The sequence below is a fragment of the Dermacentor silvarum genome, chromosome 5 (genome assembly GCF_013339745.2).
Source record: "Dermacentor silvarum isolate Dsil-2018 chromosome 5, BIME_Dsil_1.4, whole genome shotgun sequence".
Classification (NCBI taxonomy): Eukaryota; Metazoa; Arthropoda; class Arachnida; order Ixodida; family Ixodidae; genus Dermacentor; species Dermacentor silvarum.
This window is the reverse complement of record NC_051158.1, coordinates 33001490-33016750: the sequence shown is the minus strand read 5'-3', so window position 1 is coordinate 33016750 and position 15261 is coordinate 33001490. Positions and strand designations below refer to the sequence as shown.

Here is a 15261-nt window from a genome sequence, read left to right as displayed (position 1 = left end):
GTTTAAGCATAATCTTGCCATTGGCTTTTGTGAAAATTGACATTGATTTGACTCGGACCGCCGTGTCGTCATAGACGACGAAAACCACCTGTGAAGTGGATTTCAAAAACTGCGAGTTGACCTGAAAACCTAGGATGTGGCATCAACATGCTACATAACAGCAACATTGTGCTACAGCATAATGTTGCTGTCATCTCTGTGTTAAGGCAAAGGAAAGTTTTATATATATATATATATATAGTTTGTCAATTTGTTCCACATAAATGTCGACGGTGTCTTCAGTGTCCTGGTGGTGGCAAAAAATTAAAAATGGATTTATGACATTTGCAACATAGCAGTCGGTAATAGAGAGTTTTAAGCTTGTCCATATATGTGATTACCGTGCACTGAATGCTGGATTACCGGGGGCATAAATGCGAGCCAGCTGGTTTGGTGGCACCGTCTTGTGGTGCAGAGTTTAACCAGAGAGGTGACAGTTATTATTGGAGTAACTGACCATACACTGGCTTACCTGCTGGTATAAAGCTCTGGCAGCATTAAAATCGACAACATGCCGCCCCTTTTGCATTATATATATTTGATGAGAACACCTAGTAGACACAAAGATGCTCTGTGCAAGATGTCACTATCAACATTATTACTGCCGTCCATGTTCACCGTAACCCTGCATTACCATAAGGAGTGGACAAGCTACAACTTTCTAATAACATACTTGAATCTGAGTAGGAGTCTATGGACAAATCTTAGTCAGATATGCTGTATTCTCCCTAATCACTAGGCACATTCTGAATTTAAGACAAAGCTTTACCTCATATGAGCTCGTATCTAAATATGTGGGAATGAAGAAATTGTTTTCTTGGGAACCACTGCACAGATTTTGGCAAGGGCTGTTGCATTTGAAAGTAAATGTTTAAATTTACCGACTGTGAGGAGCAGATTTTATTTTATTTAGGCCATCAGGCTTCTTACAGAAATTGCTGAAAATTAAAAAAAAAAAGAATTTGAAAAAAAAAAAACTTGCAGCTAAACTCGGAAGTAATAAAAATATATATGATGTCACAGTTTTGTAAACTGTGCATAATGAGGCATCTAAAGCAGACAAATATTGATCTGTGATACACTGATCTGAAATATACAACTAATTTGTGAGTAGGGTTCTTGCAAACATGATAACGATTCCGCAAAAACTGTAAATTCATTTATCGCACTTGCTTTTGGTGCAAAGTTATGCTCTTGCAAACTTTGTGCTTCAGTTTTGGCTGATTTTTGGCAATTTCTTTAAAAATCGGAACAGAAGAATGAACAAAAGCTTTTCTTGTTAATTATATGTTAATTTGTTTGACCTTTCTCAAATTTAGGCACTTTTCCCTATTTGGTTGTGAGGATAAAAATAAAAGGACGTGTTTGCATAGAGTTAAGTGCAGTACATTCTTTTGCATGTCTGATAAATAGACTACACATACAGTAAAGGCCATCTTATCACACACTGCATTCAGTGCACCTTTTGTTTGTGCCTTAGTTACACCTGCACTACTACAGAAGACCAGGCTTATTGATTCTCGGGAGTTACCTTGTGCAAAATTTTGTCAACCTTTATATTCCACGTCAATTTGGCTGATTGCATACTTAGAAAGAGTGATCACCATCGATAAGGAGGACAGCAGGCGATCTGTAATCTTACACTGCTTGGTTGTTCTTTGTTTAACTGTTTATTTATTTGTATGTACTTTATATTTATACTTTATATGTATACTTATGCTTTATATTTGGCCCCTTGGCAATCAAGGTGTGGCAGGTTACAAAAAAAAAGTGTGCATTAGCAACTTATGTGTAGACAGCAAACAGACGTACTACTGTAAACAAAAAAAAAAAAAAAACAGCCATGAAAGCTGCGGTAAATATGAGCTGTCCACCAGCAGTTTAAACAGAACGAGAAATGTACAAAGGTGTACTCATACCTGCCAAATTTTACATATTTGCTTTTATTTCTTTTTTTTTTAATTTTATATTTACAGCTTGTTCGCGATCGTTGTAACGACTCCAGTAATCTTTCAGTTTTTTTTTTTTGTTTGTGACTGCTGTAAATGAAACTGATTTAAAAAGGATGCAAATAACAATCACCGACTTTCTCAGAACCTGGTTCTTTTTTTGGAACCACTCAATCATTTTGACATACCTGAAATGCAGCCACCCATTCCATAGAAACAATGACTGCAACTAGAATTTTGGCCACCGTTACACGAATTCTCTGTGACATTATTAATACAGTTAAACACCTTGAGCATTAATAAAACTGTTTACAATTTTTCATGAAATTTTTGTATTTTGTGACGTGGACAAAATACTAAAATAAATTAAAGTAAAATAAAGTAAATTTCAAAAGTTAAGGTTGGCTGGTCTGTGTACTCTGCCCTGATGAAATGTCAAAGTACTGTCAACAAAACCAAATAGATAAAACCAAGTTTGCATTCATATAGAAAAGCACAGTGCTGGACGGATAAGAATTAAGGGACGCGTCGGTACAGACAAAAATGAAAATAAAGACAATAACATGGTGATAAATGCAGCGCTACATTTTTCTGCATCAGTGACATATACGACAGAAGTTATCATCAAAACAAATCGCATCGAGTTACTTATCAAAGACAAGCATTCAGAACTGATAGGAGTGAATTGACCGATACCTCAGCCGTGTGACACGACTGCACATTCCATTCAGCAGCAGCTCTATCACATCTTTTGTTCACAAAAAAAGTGGAGGGCTTGGCACCTCTTGAAAAGAAACTTGTATGCTTCATGCTCTACTGGAGAGCAAATTTGGAAAAAAAAAAAAAAAAGAGCTCCGTGCATGGGGTGAGAGAACAAACTTCATAAGTGGTTGTGTGCCTCTATGTGCAAGTGTATGCATGTACAGATGCACTCAAATATATGCACATGCAAAGCATGCACATGACAGAGAAATGAACTTGTTAGATGCAGAGTGATGCATTTGTATGCGACACCAAAAAGAACAGATCACTAAACAAACAAGAAATACCTATTCAAACCTGTCTATACTTCCCCTTTAGTGTGTCTCTGCTGCGTATTGCTAAGCCTAAATATTTGTGAAAATTTATTCAGATCAGAAATGTGTTGATCTTGCCATGCTCTGAGCACATATATGCACCTGTCCTGTTGGTGCCATGAGCTGTAATGAACAAATGAAATAAAAAACAAGTTAAGCCCGACTAGAGTACAGTTTTCGCTTGTAGGCTTAGATTGTGGCATGTACCAGCTTTGGTGAAGAGATACATGCCTGTGCAGAGCTACACTCTCGAGTTACCAGTCTTAAAGAGTTGTAGCATGTTGAGTTGGGCTGGCTGGCTGGTTGGCATTACTGAACTTGAAGGAAACAGCACTAAGAACAGGACAGATATGGCAGGAGACAAACGTACGGCATTGACTAGCAACAAATTTTTATTGCCTGTCATCGTCAGTATACTGAAAGGGTAATCAGTGCAAGGGAACAAACAGGGACATAAGATGACACCGTTACCATGGTTTCACTGCTGTGTAGCAATAGGGAAGACGCGTTGACCTAATTCTCACTACTTTTATGAGTGGAAAAGGCTTGAAAATTTTCACATTAACATTGTTCAATGTTTTTGCTTGAAACTGCGCACTTGACAAGCACGGGCTTGTTACATCTTTTGCAGTGCTCGGCTAGATTGCTGCTAACCAAACCTTCTTGCGCGTACGCATACTCGCGACCCGCGAAGTCTGTCATTAATATGTCGGCCCATTTGGCCAACATAGCAACGCCTGCTGAATAGTGGTATACGGTAGATCATAGCACTCCAGTTGTTGACAAGTTGATGCACATACTCTTTCTTTCTTTTTTCTTTTTCTTTCTTTTTTTTTTCAAATGGGGTTTTTTCATCTTCTATCTGACCCTCTTGCAAAGGCTGGAAAGCTTGTTGCATGCATATAAGATGATTCGTACTTTATCTTTTCGTACCACTGTTTTCTAGTTAAGCAAGACCTTGCGAATATACACAGGGTGTCCCACATAACTTTAGCCAAACTTTAAAAATATGCAAATGCCACCTAGCTCAACAGAACCACGGTAATGCTGTTTGCGGTCGCTTGGAGATACTCAGAATATTTTTTGCATTCCGCCTAATTCTATAATTAGTCTTAATTAATTAATGAACTTCTGAAATATTAAAATTAGATGAAAAGTGTCAATGAGAAAACAGTAGAGCAACATGAAAAACTCCCGATACAGCTTCCTGTTGCTCAATACGTGCTACATAACAGTGTTTTTCCGAGCGTGAAGGAAGCCTGCGAATACACGTAAAGTGCCTCAAGCAGCGGCCAGTCGCGCGGAAATTTTGTGTGTATTCGCGGGCGTCTTTCACGCACGGAAAAACACTTTTATGTAGCACGTATTGAGCAACAGGAAGCTGTATCAGGAGTTTTTCATGTTGCTCTACTGTTTTCTCACTGACACTTTTCATCTGATTTTAATATTTCAGAAGTTGATTAATTAATTAAGACTAATTATCGTATTAGGCAGAATGCAAAAAATATTTTGAGTATCTCTAAGCGACCGCAAACAGCATTACCGGGGTTCTGTTGAGCTAGGTGGCATTTGCTTATTTTTGGCTAAAGTTACGTGGAACACCCTGTATAAGGAATGATGGAGGTGCTTAATTGTATGCTGATCCTTTTCTTTCATTTTGTTTTTTGGAGATTTTAAGGATACCAGCAAATTCTCAGCGACGCTGGACAGCAATCTTAATGAGAAACCTGCCGAGATCATGGTTTTGGCACGTAAAATCCCAGAATTTAATTCACATTTTTTCAAGGCAATCTAGATCAGAATGCTGACACTTTTGGAGTCTAGCCAGTGGGCCATAGAAAGGGTGGCGTGTCGGAGCGCGTTTTCGCTGCAGTGCTTCTGAGGGTCGCTAAATTCTTGTGACAAGTTGACCCGTTAAATCCATAGTTTGACAGGTCAGTGTAATCGAGTTGGTTTGTCCGGTGACAGTTGTGACAGTGCACGAGGGTTTCGTACGGGGGACGTTGTGTGGTGGGGCGGTCATGGCGGCCGAGAAAACCTGGTGCAACGCTGCTCTTGTTTGATTTGCTGCAGTGTTGTGTGTCGGCGTCCAGCAGAAAGCTGCCATGGCGCACCGGCTGAGCCTGTCCAAGCTGACGGGCAAGCAGGCGACGTCGCCGCCCATGCCCGTCATGTCCTTCCGCTACAATCCGTGCGACGAGGACATCCAGGAGCTGCAGCCCATTGGCTCTTCTTCCAAGGAAAGTGGCGCCACCCAGCCGCAGCTGCAGCAGCAGACCCAGGCGAGCAAGTATGTTCACCATGCGTCGAGCACTCGTTCCTCTCTGCCCACACGTTCATTTGTGTAGCGGTTAAGTTACTAAAACTTGCAATGTCAAGGTTAGGAGAAGGACTCTGGTGAAAGGGGTTTGGCACAAGCGTATGTGACAAACTATCAAAGTCACAAATTCGTTCCCTCGGCACTCTGTAAGTCAGCGCTCTGACCTTGTCAGTTTTATCTCTCGCAAATTTACCTTCGTTGACAGATGCTTTAATTACCTGATTACAAGTTCATCTAGCTATAGTAAATTTTTACTTAAATTTAAACTTAATTCATAGTAAACTACTATGCTATACCACTACTCTTACTATACTATACTAGTTCTATACTATATTATACTATTCTATACTAGCACTAATCTATTCTTTTACACCACTTTACGATGGATTACCAACTTGCCCAGCTTCACACCCTCTCACCTAGCTCTGTCTTGGTTGTTGTCTTGTTGCTTTTTCCACAATATGTACAGATTGTTATGGGGAGAAGTGATGCACAAGATAAATCTACAGAATATTTAGCGGCTGACGAGGTGTTGGGTAGGCCGAGAAATTCATGAATGGTAACTGTGGGCCCAGCTTCATCTTCTTATCAGCACTATGACAGTATTTACTGTAAATCTTTCAGTAAGTGTCATTTGGAGACACAACCTTGTTTGCTTTACAATGCCCTTTCACTGCTTTTTTGAGCAGTGAAAGGGCAGGAGCATTGAACTGCTCTAAGCACTGATCAACATACTCTTCGTCTTTCACTCAGCTGACCACTTTAGTGAAGCACTGTTCTAAAGTATGTTTTCTGTAATTCGCTTATTTTTAAATTTTCAATACTGCCAGTCTCAAACGAGACTGCCAGTATTGACAGACAGTAATGGCAGAGGAGTAACAAGAACAATGCAAAACGTTATACATACGTAATGTATTCGGCAATTGATGCTTCTGGAAAATAGAAAGGTCACCATTGCACTTCGGCCAGAATTGGTGCTTAGGAGCATTAATATATTCGTTCACTGTACTTTCTATGGTGCAGTCTATATTTCACAGGCATTATTGCGACATAGTGTTCCTGCTTATTCACCGTAAAGGCTGGCAGATACTTGCAGGCCAGAAAATGAAACCAGTGAATGACAATGTCGACCTGCGTTCTGCCAACATTTCCAGTCAGGAACTAAACTAGGACAACGCCGCATTAATTGACACCAATGTGTGAACTGATGGGGAGACATCTGCATTGTGCATTTTCTTATTGCATGTCTTCATGTTTCTTCGATAAGTGTGCTACTATCTTCATAAATTCAAATGCAAACAATTCCTTAACTGCTCCAATGTGTTGGCTACTGAGCAATCACACGTTGCACTCCCATGACCTCACGCATAACAGGCATTCTGATCAGTTATTTTGTGTTTGCGTTTCAATTTACGCTGGTTGTGCATTATCTTCCCTGTGTTTAAAAAAACTGCAGCAGCTCCGTTCCGGGAGCGTCGGCGCGGGTCGCGGAGCGCTCTGCCGTCAGCACGGGCTCCCGGGACTCCTCCGTGGAACGGAGGCACTCCGTCGGTCCAGCTCCAGAAAGGCGAGCGACCAGCGCACCGGACCTAGACGTCCTGGACCACCCGCTCGCGACACTCTCGAGGGGAGCCACGCCCGAGCCTCCTGAAGTCTCCAGTGGGACAGGCACAGCAGCGCACACGTCTGAGGTGGCATCGCCAGTGGAACCGGAGCCCGCCAAAGTGGTGAGTCATGGTGCTCATTTACCAAAGCAAGGCTTAGAACCAACGGGAAGTTTGAGCAGGTTGGTAGGGATTCACGTTGCTTAGAGGCAGCCGTGCAAAACATGGACACCAGAAGGAACGAAAGAGACGGTGCAAACACCGAGAAGCAACAAGGCATTTATTTGTGTTGCTCTTTTGGTTGCTTCTCGTGTCTGCGTCTGCACACCTGCCTTTAAGCACCACGTTGGACTAGTTGGTTCATAGGTGTCAGTGTGTTGGTGGCGCAAAAGGTAAGTGCAAGAAAGGTATTATTTCTGTCCATCTCTTCTATCTTGCACTTACCTTCTGTGCCGAGAACATTGACAGTTGGTTGCTTTGCTGTTCAGGGTCTGCTGACTGCGTCGAGGCGTGCCTAGATTACTGAGTGCATCAGTTGCTGCTTTTGTCGCCGCAAATGGTGTGGATTATCCCTTTTTTTGACTGCTTACGTTCAGGAGTACAGGTTTTGATATGCACCATAGTGCCGAAAATTGCAGCCCTGAAGCTGTATCTTCTATTGAACCATTTCATTCTTTTTTTTTTTTTCTGTTGGCCTTTTTCATTGGCTCAGATCTTGCCGTTCTGCTGTTTCGTGTGCATTGGCCACTTGGCATGATACAATGAAATTGAACATACAAAATGCATGGTTTATTTATGAAAGTGGTGCTGAAGAAGCTGGTCAGAGGTTTGTGCACTAATTTACACATCCTGGGAACGCAATTGAATAAGTTGTTCTTAATCAGTCAACGCTCTGCTTTCTTAAAGAGGCACTAAAAAGAAAGCTAATGTAAGCTGCATTAACGAATTACCCTTCAACAATGCCAGAAACGCCACTCTTTTCGCACCAAAAGTCTTGGTAAACCAAAAAATGTGCTAGAGACAGTTGGCAGTGCTGCCTCGAAATTCTTGCACCAGCTTGCCGTGGCATCGTGGATTTTGATGGTGTCTAGTTAATTTCATATATTGGTAAAGATGGACTACGCTTGTGGGGGTCTGGTATCTTGCTCGAGTACCGACCACCGCGACATCGGGCTTCCTGAGCCTCAGGGCCGCGTCGGCCGTCGCCTCGTGCACTCTAGCTGCTGTGCGTGCGCTCAATCCGCAGAAGGGGGCTACCGAGCACTGCGCATGCATGAGAACACAGTATTGCCCTAAGTTAGTGGAAACCGTTTATTTCTCTCCAGCGACACCCAACACTGCACAAACTCACAATCCCAGGCTGACGTATGAATCGAAGGACTCCCGTGCGCAGGGTGAAAAATAAAGACAGGGGCGCCGGGGTCACTGCAAAAGGATGGCTCCCCGCGAAATGCCACTAGGAAAAGTCTATGCGGCTGTGCTGATTGCTCTCGTGCTAACCAATCGGCCTGGCCCACTCATGACAGCTGAGGCAATCTCCGTTGGCTTCGGCACCCGATAAATGCGGCTCGGCACAGTACGACCACGTGTGAGCACTTAGGCACCGCTCTTCGGCTTAGCGTTCGGAAACAGATCAACACAAGGTATGAGCTCGCATTAGATGCAAAGGCACTGTAGACAAGCTCAAGTCCAAGATCCTAACAAAGGGACTGGAAGACTAGAGGAAGATGTGTAGTACCGAGTACTGTCCCAAGGAGGTCTCCCTTGCGCTTGCTCTGCCGACAGTGGCGAGCGTCACCACCGCAAACCACCGTGAGTGGAGTGCCACCGCCGACAACCATCGCGAGTGGAAAGAGAGAGGCGTAGGAACGGCAGAATGGGTGAATGCCCGCACAAAGGTGCTGGGGCGCACCTCAATCCCCACACGCTGTAATCTAAAAAAAAAACCCAAAGACTGAACTTCGAAAGTTTAAAAAACTGTTTGCTAAGCCGCAGTGGCCCAAATACAAAACAATAATTTGAAATCGGTAACGTCACAATGACGTATCGATGCTAGAGTGTGAAATTCAAACAAATTGGACTTATACTCATTTTCTCTTCTAACAACCAACCTATAACTATGAAATTAGTGCAGATATTTGAAAGAATGCTTTATCAGACTAAATTGATGTCATATTGGTGGTTGGAACCAATCAATAAATCATTCAGTGCTGAGCAGTATCGAAGATACATGTATCTTGGGTACTCTTGGTTATCTATGGTTATCTCATGATACGTCTGACGTGATGTGTATCAGTATCTGTATTTCCGATACATGAAAGAATGTATCTTGTATACTGCCGTGGTAACATTACCGTGTGAAACTATAAGCATTGGCTGAACTCGGCTTCTCCAGCTGATACTGCTGCCACTAAGCCACTCGAATAAAACTAAAGGCAGCGACACTCTTTTTATCTTTCTGCCAGAGCCCTCCAGCAAGGACAGACGATGAGGTCTGCGCATCCCTCTTGGTGGAGCACAGTAGCACAGTCGCGTGGTAGCGCTCACACTGTCTCGGCAAAAACAAGCACGCAACGTCTGCGTTGCAGCCGGCCTTTTGTTCTCTTGACTTTTGGTTTTTACGGACCACAGCGGTATTTGCGCCATCGTGCAGAGGCTTTTTATTTAAGTTCTTGTAATTAGACGGCGACCCGCTAGCTGGTCGACAAGCAGAGCAGCAACTCTCATCAATTACGAAGGAGACAAGCTAAAGCAACCCGAATGAATTGTTTCGGAATGAAAGTATTATACCTTGAGCAAGACAAATTTTGAGATACTGACACATTTCATTCCAATGAAACGAGGTTGGTAGGAGTTAACAATGAGATACTGACACATTTCATTCAAATGAAACGAGGTTGGTGGGAGTTAACAAATTTCCGAGCAAACATTTTGGTGCATATGCGTTTGCTGCTACATTATATAGATTTATAATAAGAAATTCAAGAATGTATCGGAAGTATCTTATGATACAAATGGAAAGTATCATGTCGGATGCAATCGTCGCAATAGTATCTCATATCTGTATCTCAAATACTTGTTGCCCGAGTATCTCATATCGCATCATGATACAATTGCAAAGTGTCTTTGCCCATCCCTGGTTGGATTGAACACTTTCCCTGAGCAGGCCTGCACTTTACATGGAAAAACAAGATCAAAAATCGTGCCCCTCCATTCATTCACTTGCTCCTTGGTGCCCAGGAGTCATCGCCAGTCAAGGACTCCGTCAAGGACTACCTTTCCAAGTTCAGCAAGAAGGCCACCATGTCGCATTCCGCGGCCGAGGCCAACTTGCCAACCTCGCCTAGCGCGACCTCCAACAACACTGCCGCTGGCCCCAGCGACGGTCCGGACGGCTGGTTCACGGGCCTCAAGGGGCGCCTCACCAAGCGGCTGGAAGAAAAGCGACACGGCACGCGACTGCTACGCCGAGACGACGACTCGAAGTCGACGGCTGCGACAAGCGACGTCGCGGGCACGACGGCCGGCCCCACCGCCACCTCGATTCTGCTCCACGACGACGAGACGGCATCGGTCCGCACAACAGGACACGCGCTAGACGAGTGCAAGGAGGCGACGGAGAAGGGCGAAGACACGGGCACGACAAGGACGGGCAGTACCAGGTGAAGCACTTGCCTGTTCTCTACTTCACAGCGCGTTGTCTAGCACTGCTTGGCCTGTTTTTAAAGCAAAATTTCTTTGCCTCTTCTCCGGGGTTTGGCGTTTGGCATTGTTTTCCGGCCGGATATATTCTTGAATATATTAGGCGACATGGGGCACTGGGTATCTGCTGGCGGCATTCTTGCCAAGTAGACAATTTGGGTCATTGGGTATCCTGGGTACATGGCCTTACTGGGTACATGGCCATTCTTGGTCACTCGCATAGAATGAGTGTGCTACTAGAACCCGAGGGGTATGCAGCCTTGAAGGGGCCCTGAACCACTTTTTAGCGGAGTCGAGAAATGCATTCGAAGTTAAAATAGACTGGTTCAGAAATACTTTGCCACGAAAAGTACAGTATAGACCACTTATAACGTAACTGCTTATAGTGCAGGACCGGATATAGTGCGGTCTTTTCAGACTCCCGTTAATTTTCCCTTAGCACTCCATGTATACACGTATCGCTTGTAGTGCAGTTGCGGGAAACGAAATACCGGTTACAGTGCGGCTGCCTGGGAGTACGGAAGTCAGCGGAGACGGCGAACGCTCCCCTCAAACGGGCGCCCCAAGGAGTGCTCGAGGAAGAAAGAGTGACGAAGTGGAGGTGAAGGGCACGTGGTGCGAACGAACAGCCAGTGAGGCTGAAACCAGAATCTTGAGTGCGAGTCGTGAAATATCACGGATGCGAATAGCGAACGAGCGCCACGAAACTGCCAACGCTCGCTTCACGATAACGGCAGTAAACGAAACTTCAGGGAGTGGGCGGCGCCGGCACAACACGGCGAAGGGCGCACGCGGAGACCGTGGAATGTGAGGGAGGAGGGCGGCAGGGAAGGGGATTTCGCCTCGGCAACTCCACCGCTTCGGTGGCTGCCCTCGCCCTCCCTCGTAGCTCCCTCACTTTCGACTGTCACCATGCGCGCCCGCCACCGTGCACGCGCCGCCGCTCCTGCCGGCCCGGCGCCAGCTCGCCGAAGTTTCGTTTTCTGCCGTTATCGGGAAGCGGGTGTTTGCCAGTGCGGGGGCAGTTTCGTTGGCCGGCCTGGGCCGGCCGCTGCTTCCCTCTGCGCTGTAACCGCAGCGTGCAAGGAAGCATAAAGGTGAAAGAAGGGTTCACCACCATTTTCTACGCGTGGCTACGGTAGCGTGGCTGAGACGTCGGCATGTATACGCATGTTCCGGCGCAACACAGAATCGGCGACCTTGCCATTTGAGAGAGGGTGAAATTTCCGTCGCATTTTTTTTTTTTTTTTTCGTTCATGCGTGACATTGAGGGGTCTCTCCTAAGCTTTTACTCTATGGCAGTGCCGGAGCAATGCCGGTCGGAGGCGCCGCCACATGATTTGGTTCGAATTAACGAGATTCGACTGTAAATTGAATGCAAACGTTCTAGCCGCATTCCTCGACTGTTGCATACGCGTGGCGGCTCGGTGCACATGTTTTGCATATGTGCAGGCCTTGAAAATTGTTGCTTTGGTTATAGTGCAGTACCGCTTATAGTGCGGATATTCGCGACTCCGGCGACTTACGTTATAAGAGGTCTACACTGTACTTCGATGCACTCAGCAGAAGCGGAGATATTGGCAATCAAAGGTCACCTATGATCTCTTTCACGGTGCTTCTACTCCTTCAATGCCTTGCACTGCAAAGGCTATGGCAGAGCAGGTCCTGCCCATAACGCTGCGCCTTCTGAACGTCACTGTGGTGCTCAGTTCAAATTTGATTGTGGATGTTCACGTAGACGCCACTATATCTGATTTTGGCGCCTACGACATGCTGAACGTGGTTGTCCTCAGCGAGTCGCAGTGCACTGCAGAGAGCGCACTCATCGCGGCACCCCGAGGTGGCCGCGCGGTATCTTTGGAACATAGCAGATTGTACCTACATGTAACTGTAGTGCGTGTGCGCAGCGTTTGTTTGTGCACGACAGTGCTTGATTGCGCACTTGCGCTCATATGCTTCAGTCTGGCCATGCTGCGTGGTGTGGACAGACTTTTTCTTGCACTGGCTTGACCAATAGATAGTAGCCACATCTAACGTGCATTTTGAAGAGCTCAATACAAAGCGAAGTCTGCCAAGGCGTCTAACCAGGGAGCGGCCAGGAGTGAGTGCGCACTAGCAAGCGTGCGTGGGGTCTGACCTGAAGTTTCGCATGGTTCGAGGCTAGTTGAGCATTCAAAACTAGTTGGAATTAGAGAGAGCCGACAGCTACGACACCGATAAGCAGGCTGGCCAAAGTTTAATTGCTATGCGGGCGGCCACAACAGAGCATGAGCAGACGATAGTCTGCTTGTTCCAGAAGTACATAATTATTATTGAAGTTTGAAAACAGATTATCACTTACTTAAGCCTGTTTATTATACTACATCAATAAATAAACAAAGTAACAGTAAGAAGAAGTGGACTGCTCCAAACACCCTTCTCGATTGACGTCAGCTATTGGCCAATAGCAGCCGCAGAGGGGAATCGGCTATATGATGAAATATAGCAGCCTGAAAAGAATGGAGAAGGCTTCTGTTAAAAAGAGTGTTTGAGAAAAAGGTTACTTCGTGCTCTGCTTAAGAGTTCCACGCGCCGCACAAGACTGCAAAATTTGGCCGAGATGTTCACAGCAGTGTATGCAATCCTTGGACTGCGTTTTTTCACCAATCTCAAGTAGTGGTTTAGGACCTTTTTAATTGTACTTGGATATGTGCCTTAGTTCTGTGTGCATATACTTCGACAAGCATCGTACACCGCTTTTGCCATTATGACACAAACAGCTAACAGCTATAGGCGAAGACAATGTACTTGTGTCCCATACGGCAGCTAACTCAAACAAGCTTTGCATTATTTAAATTCCAACAATGCGTTAGATCTGGGTTTTTCTTATGAAAAAAGAATGTGGTGCAGCCTGCTGTATGTTCTGGTATTACCATGAAGACACATATACTTTAGTTCTTTGCTGTGCCACTCCCAGTGCCACTAGCAAGGGGCAGGTGTAACTTCACAATCCGGCATACCCTGGGCTGACTGTTTTTAAGTCGGAACAGCACATAGATGAAATGAAAAGCTGTGTGCAGCACTTTTTTTTTTCCTGTTCTTCCTTCCATCCCGTTTCTGTTGTTTCAGTTTTAGATTTGACGTCTTGAGCTTTGGCATTGTAAGTGCACTGATAATTAGTGGGGCTTAGTTCCAGGTAACTGTAGTTATCCATTGGGCAAACATGTCTCCAATGCTCTTTGTGTAGCAGCACCTTGCGCCGGTGCACTCGTTTCATGTTCCATGATAAGCGCACCTTTCTTGTGCCTTGTTTCTGTAGGCCTGTACCTATGCAGCACACCAAAATGTGTGGCCCACATTTAAGCCCCGGTCAAATCACATGCAGACTGTTTGCCCCCCTGACAGTGCTTCTGCTTTGGCCTTGTGTTTCACCTAGTTGAACAATGTATAGCAGGAAGGCAGCATTGTGCAGCTTTCAATTGACAGCACAAATAGCATTTTTTAAACTACAAACAACAACAACAACCAACTTTATCTGCTTACTTGTGGAAGTTGTGTCACAGCTTTGCAATGACGGAGACAATACAACCTGCTTATTTCAATAGTGCATGCATATTTGTTTGAAAAAAGCTGACATGCTCACAAAATTGAAAGTCTGAAAAAAATTCCAGTATTTCTGTTCAAAGGCTCACCGAAAAAGCAATGGCTCACAAAGTAACTTTCACTCCTGACAGGGTCACCACTCAATTCACGACGACTGGCGGCGAAGAGGGCCCCGAACCCGACCTCACGTCCTGGGAGTTTGTCGAGCAGCCCGAGAGGCCCCTGAAGCAGCCCATCCAGGCCCAGCCGCCCGCGGCCTCTCAGGACGTCTCGACCGTAATTCGCGGCTCGCAGACGCCCAACCTCACCGCACTCGTGCACGCCATGATGAAGACCAACTCGTTCCTCATAGCGGGCGTCGTCGGCCTGTTGGCCATGGTGCTGCCCATGCCGTCTTTCCCCAGTGGCTTTGTCGTCGGCTGCGTCGTGTGCTTCTTCGCCTTCAGCCTGCTGTGGTACCTGCTGGTGCCGACGCAGGAGCGGTTCCCCTTCGAGGTGCCCGACTACAGCAGGATGGCGCCGCTGAAGGTACCCCGGTACCCCATGGGCGACTCGAGTCGCCTGGACGCCAACTCGTACGAGGTGGGTGCTCCCGTTCGTTGCCTTGTACTGCAGCTCTCATTTGTGCTTCAGGTTCGACAGTGGTCGTCACCTATCATGAAAGATAAGATTGGGACACCAGTTTATTATACTGATCACTGCTTTGTGTGAAAAACTGTAGCCAATGTTTGTGTCACCGGGGGTGACGACATGCTCGGGCTGGCCAGCCAGTTCCTTGCCATTGTGTCGGCCATTAATATAGCCATTATGCAGATTTATAAATATTGTCACGAGCTCTCATAACAGAGGGCAGAAAGAGCGCGAATGACCACGGGGACTGTCGGTAGAGAAGGAAGACGACGTTCGGCTGGTTGCTTTTGTACCAGGCTTGCAACACGCCAACCATTCCGATTTATCTGCCCTGCAGATTTAAATAAACGCTTCACGGC

The 15261-nt window shown here is 45.5% G+C and overlaps 1 protein-coding gene across 1 annotated transcript in view; it reads left to right on the top strand.

The window, feature by feature from the left end:
• Positions 1-15261, top strand: part of LOC119453261 (testis-expressed protein 2-like) — a 43778-nt gene that overhangs the window by 7347 nt on the left and 21170 nt on the right. The window contains 4 exon segments of the mRNA XM_049667675.1: positions 5138-5354; positions 6841-7111; positions 10229-10650; positions 14404-14854. Coding sequence (XP_049523632.1) covers positions 5170-5354; positions 6841-7111; positions 10229-10650; positions 14404-14854 — 1329 coding nt within the window. The 5' untranslated portion in view covers positions 5138-5169.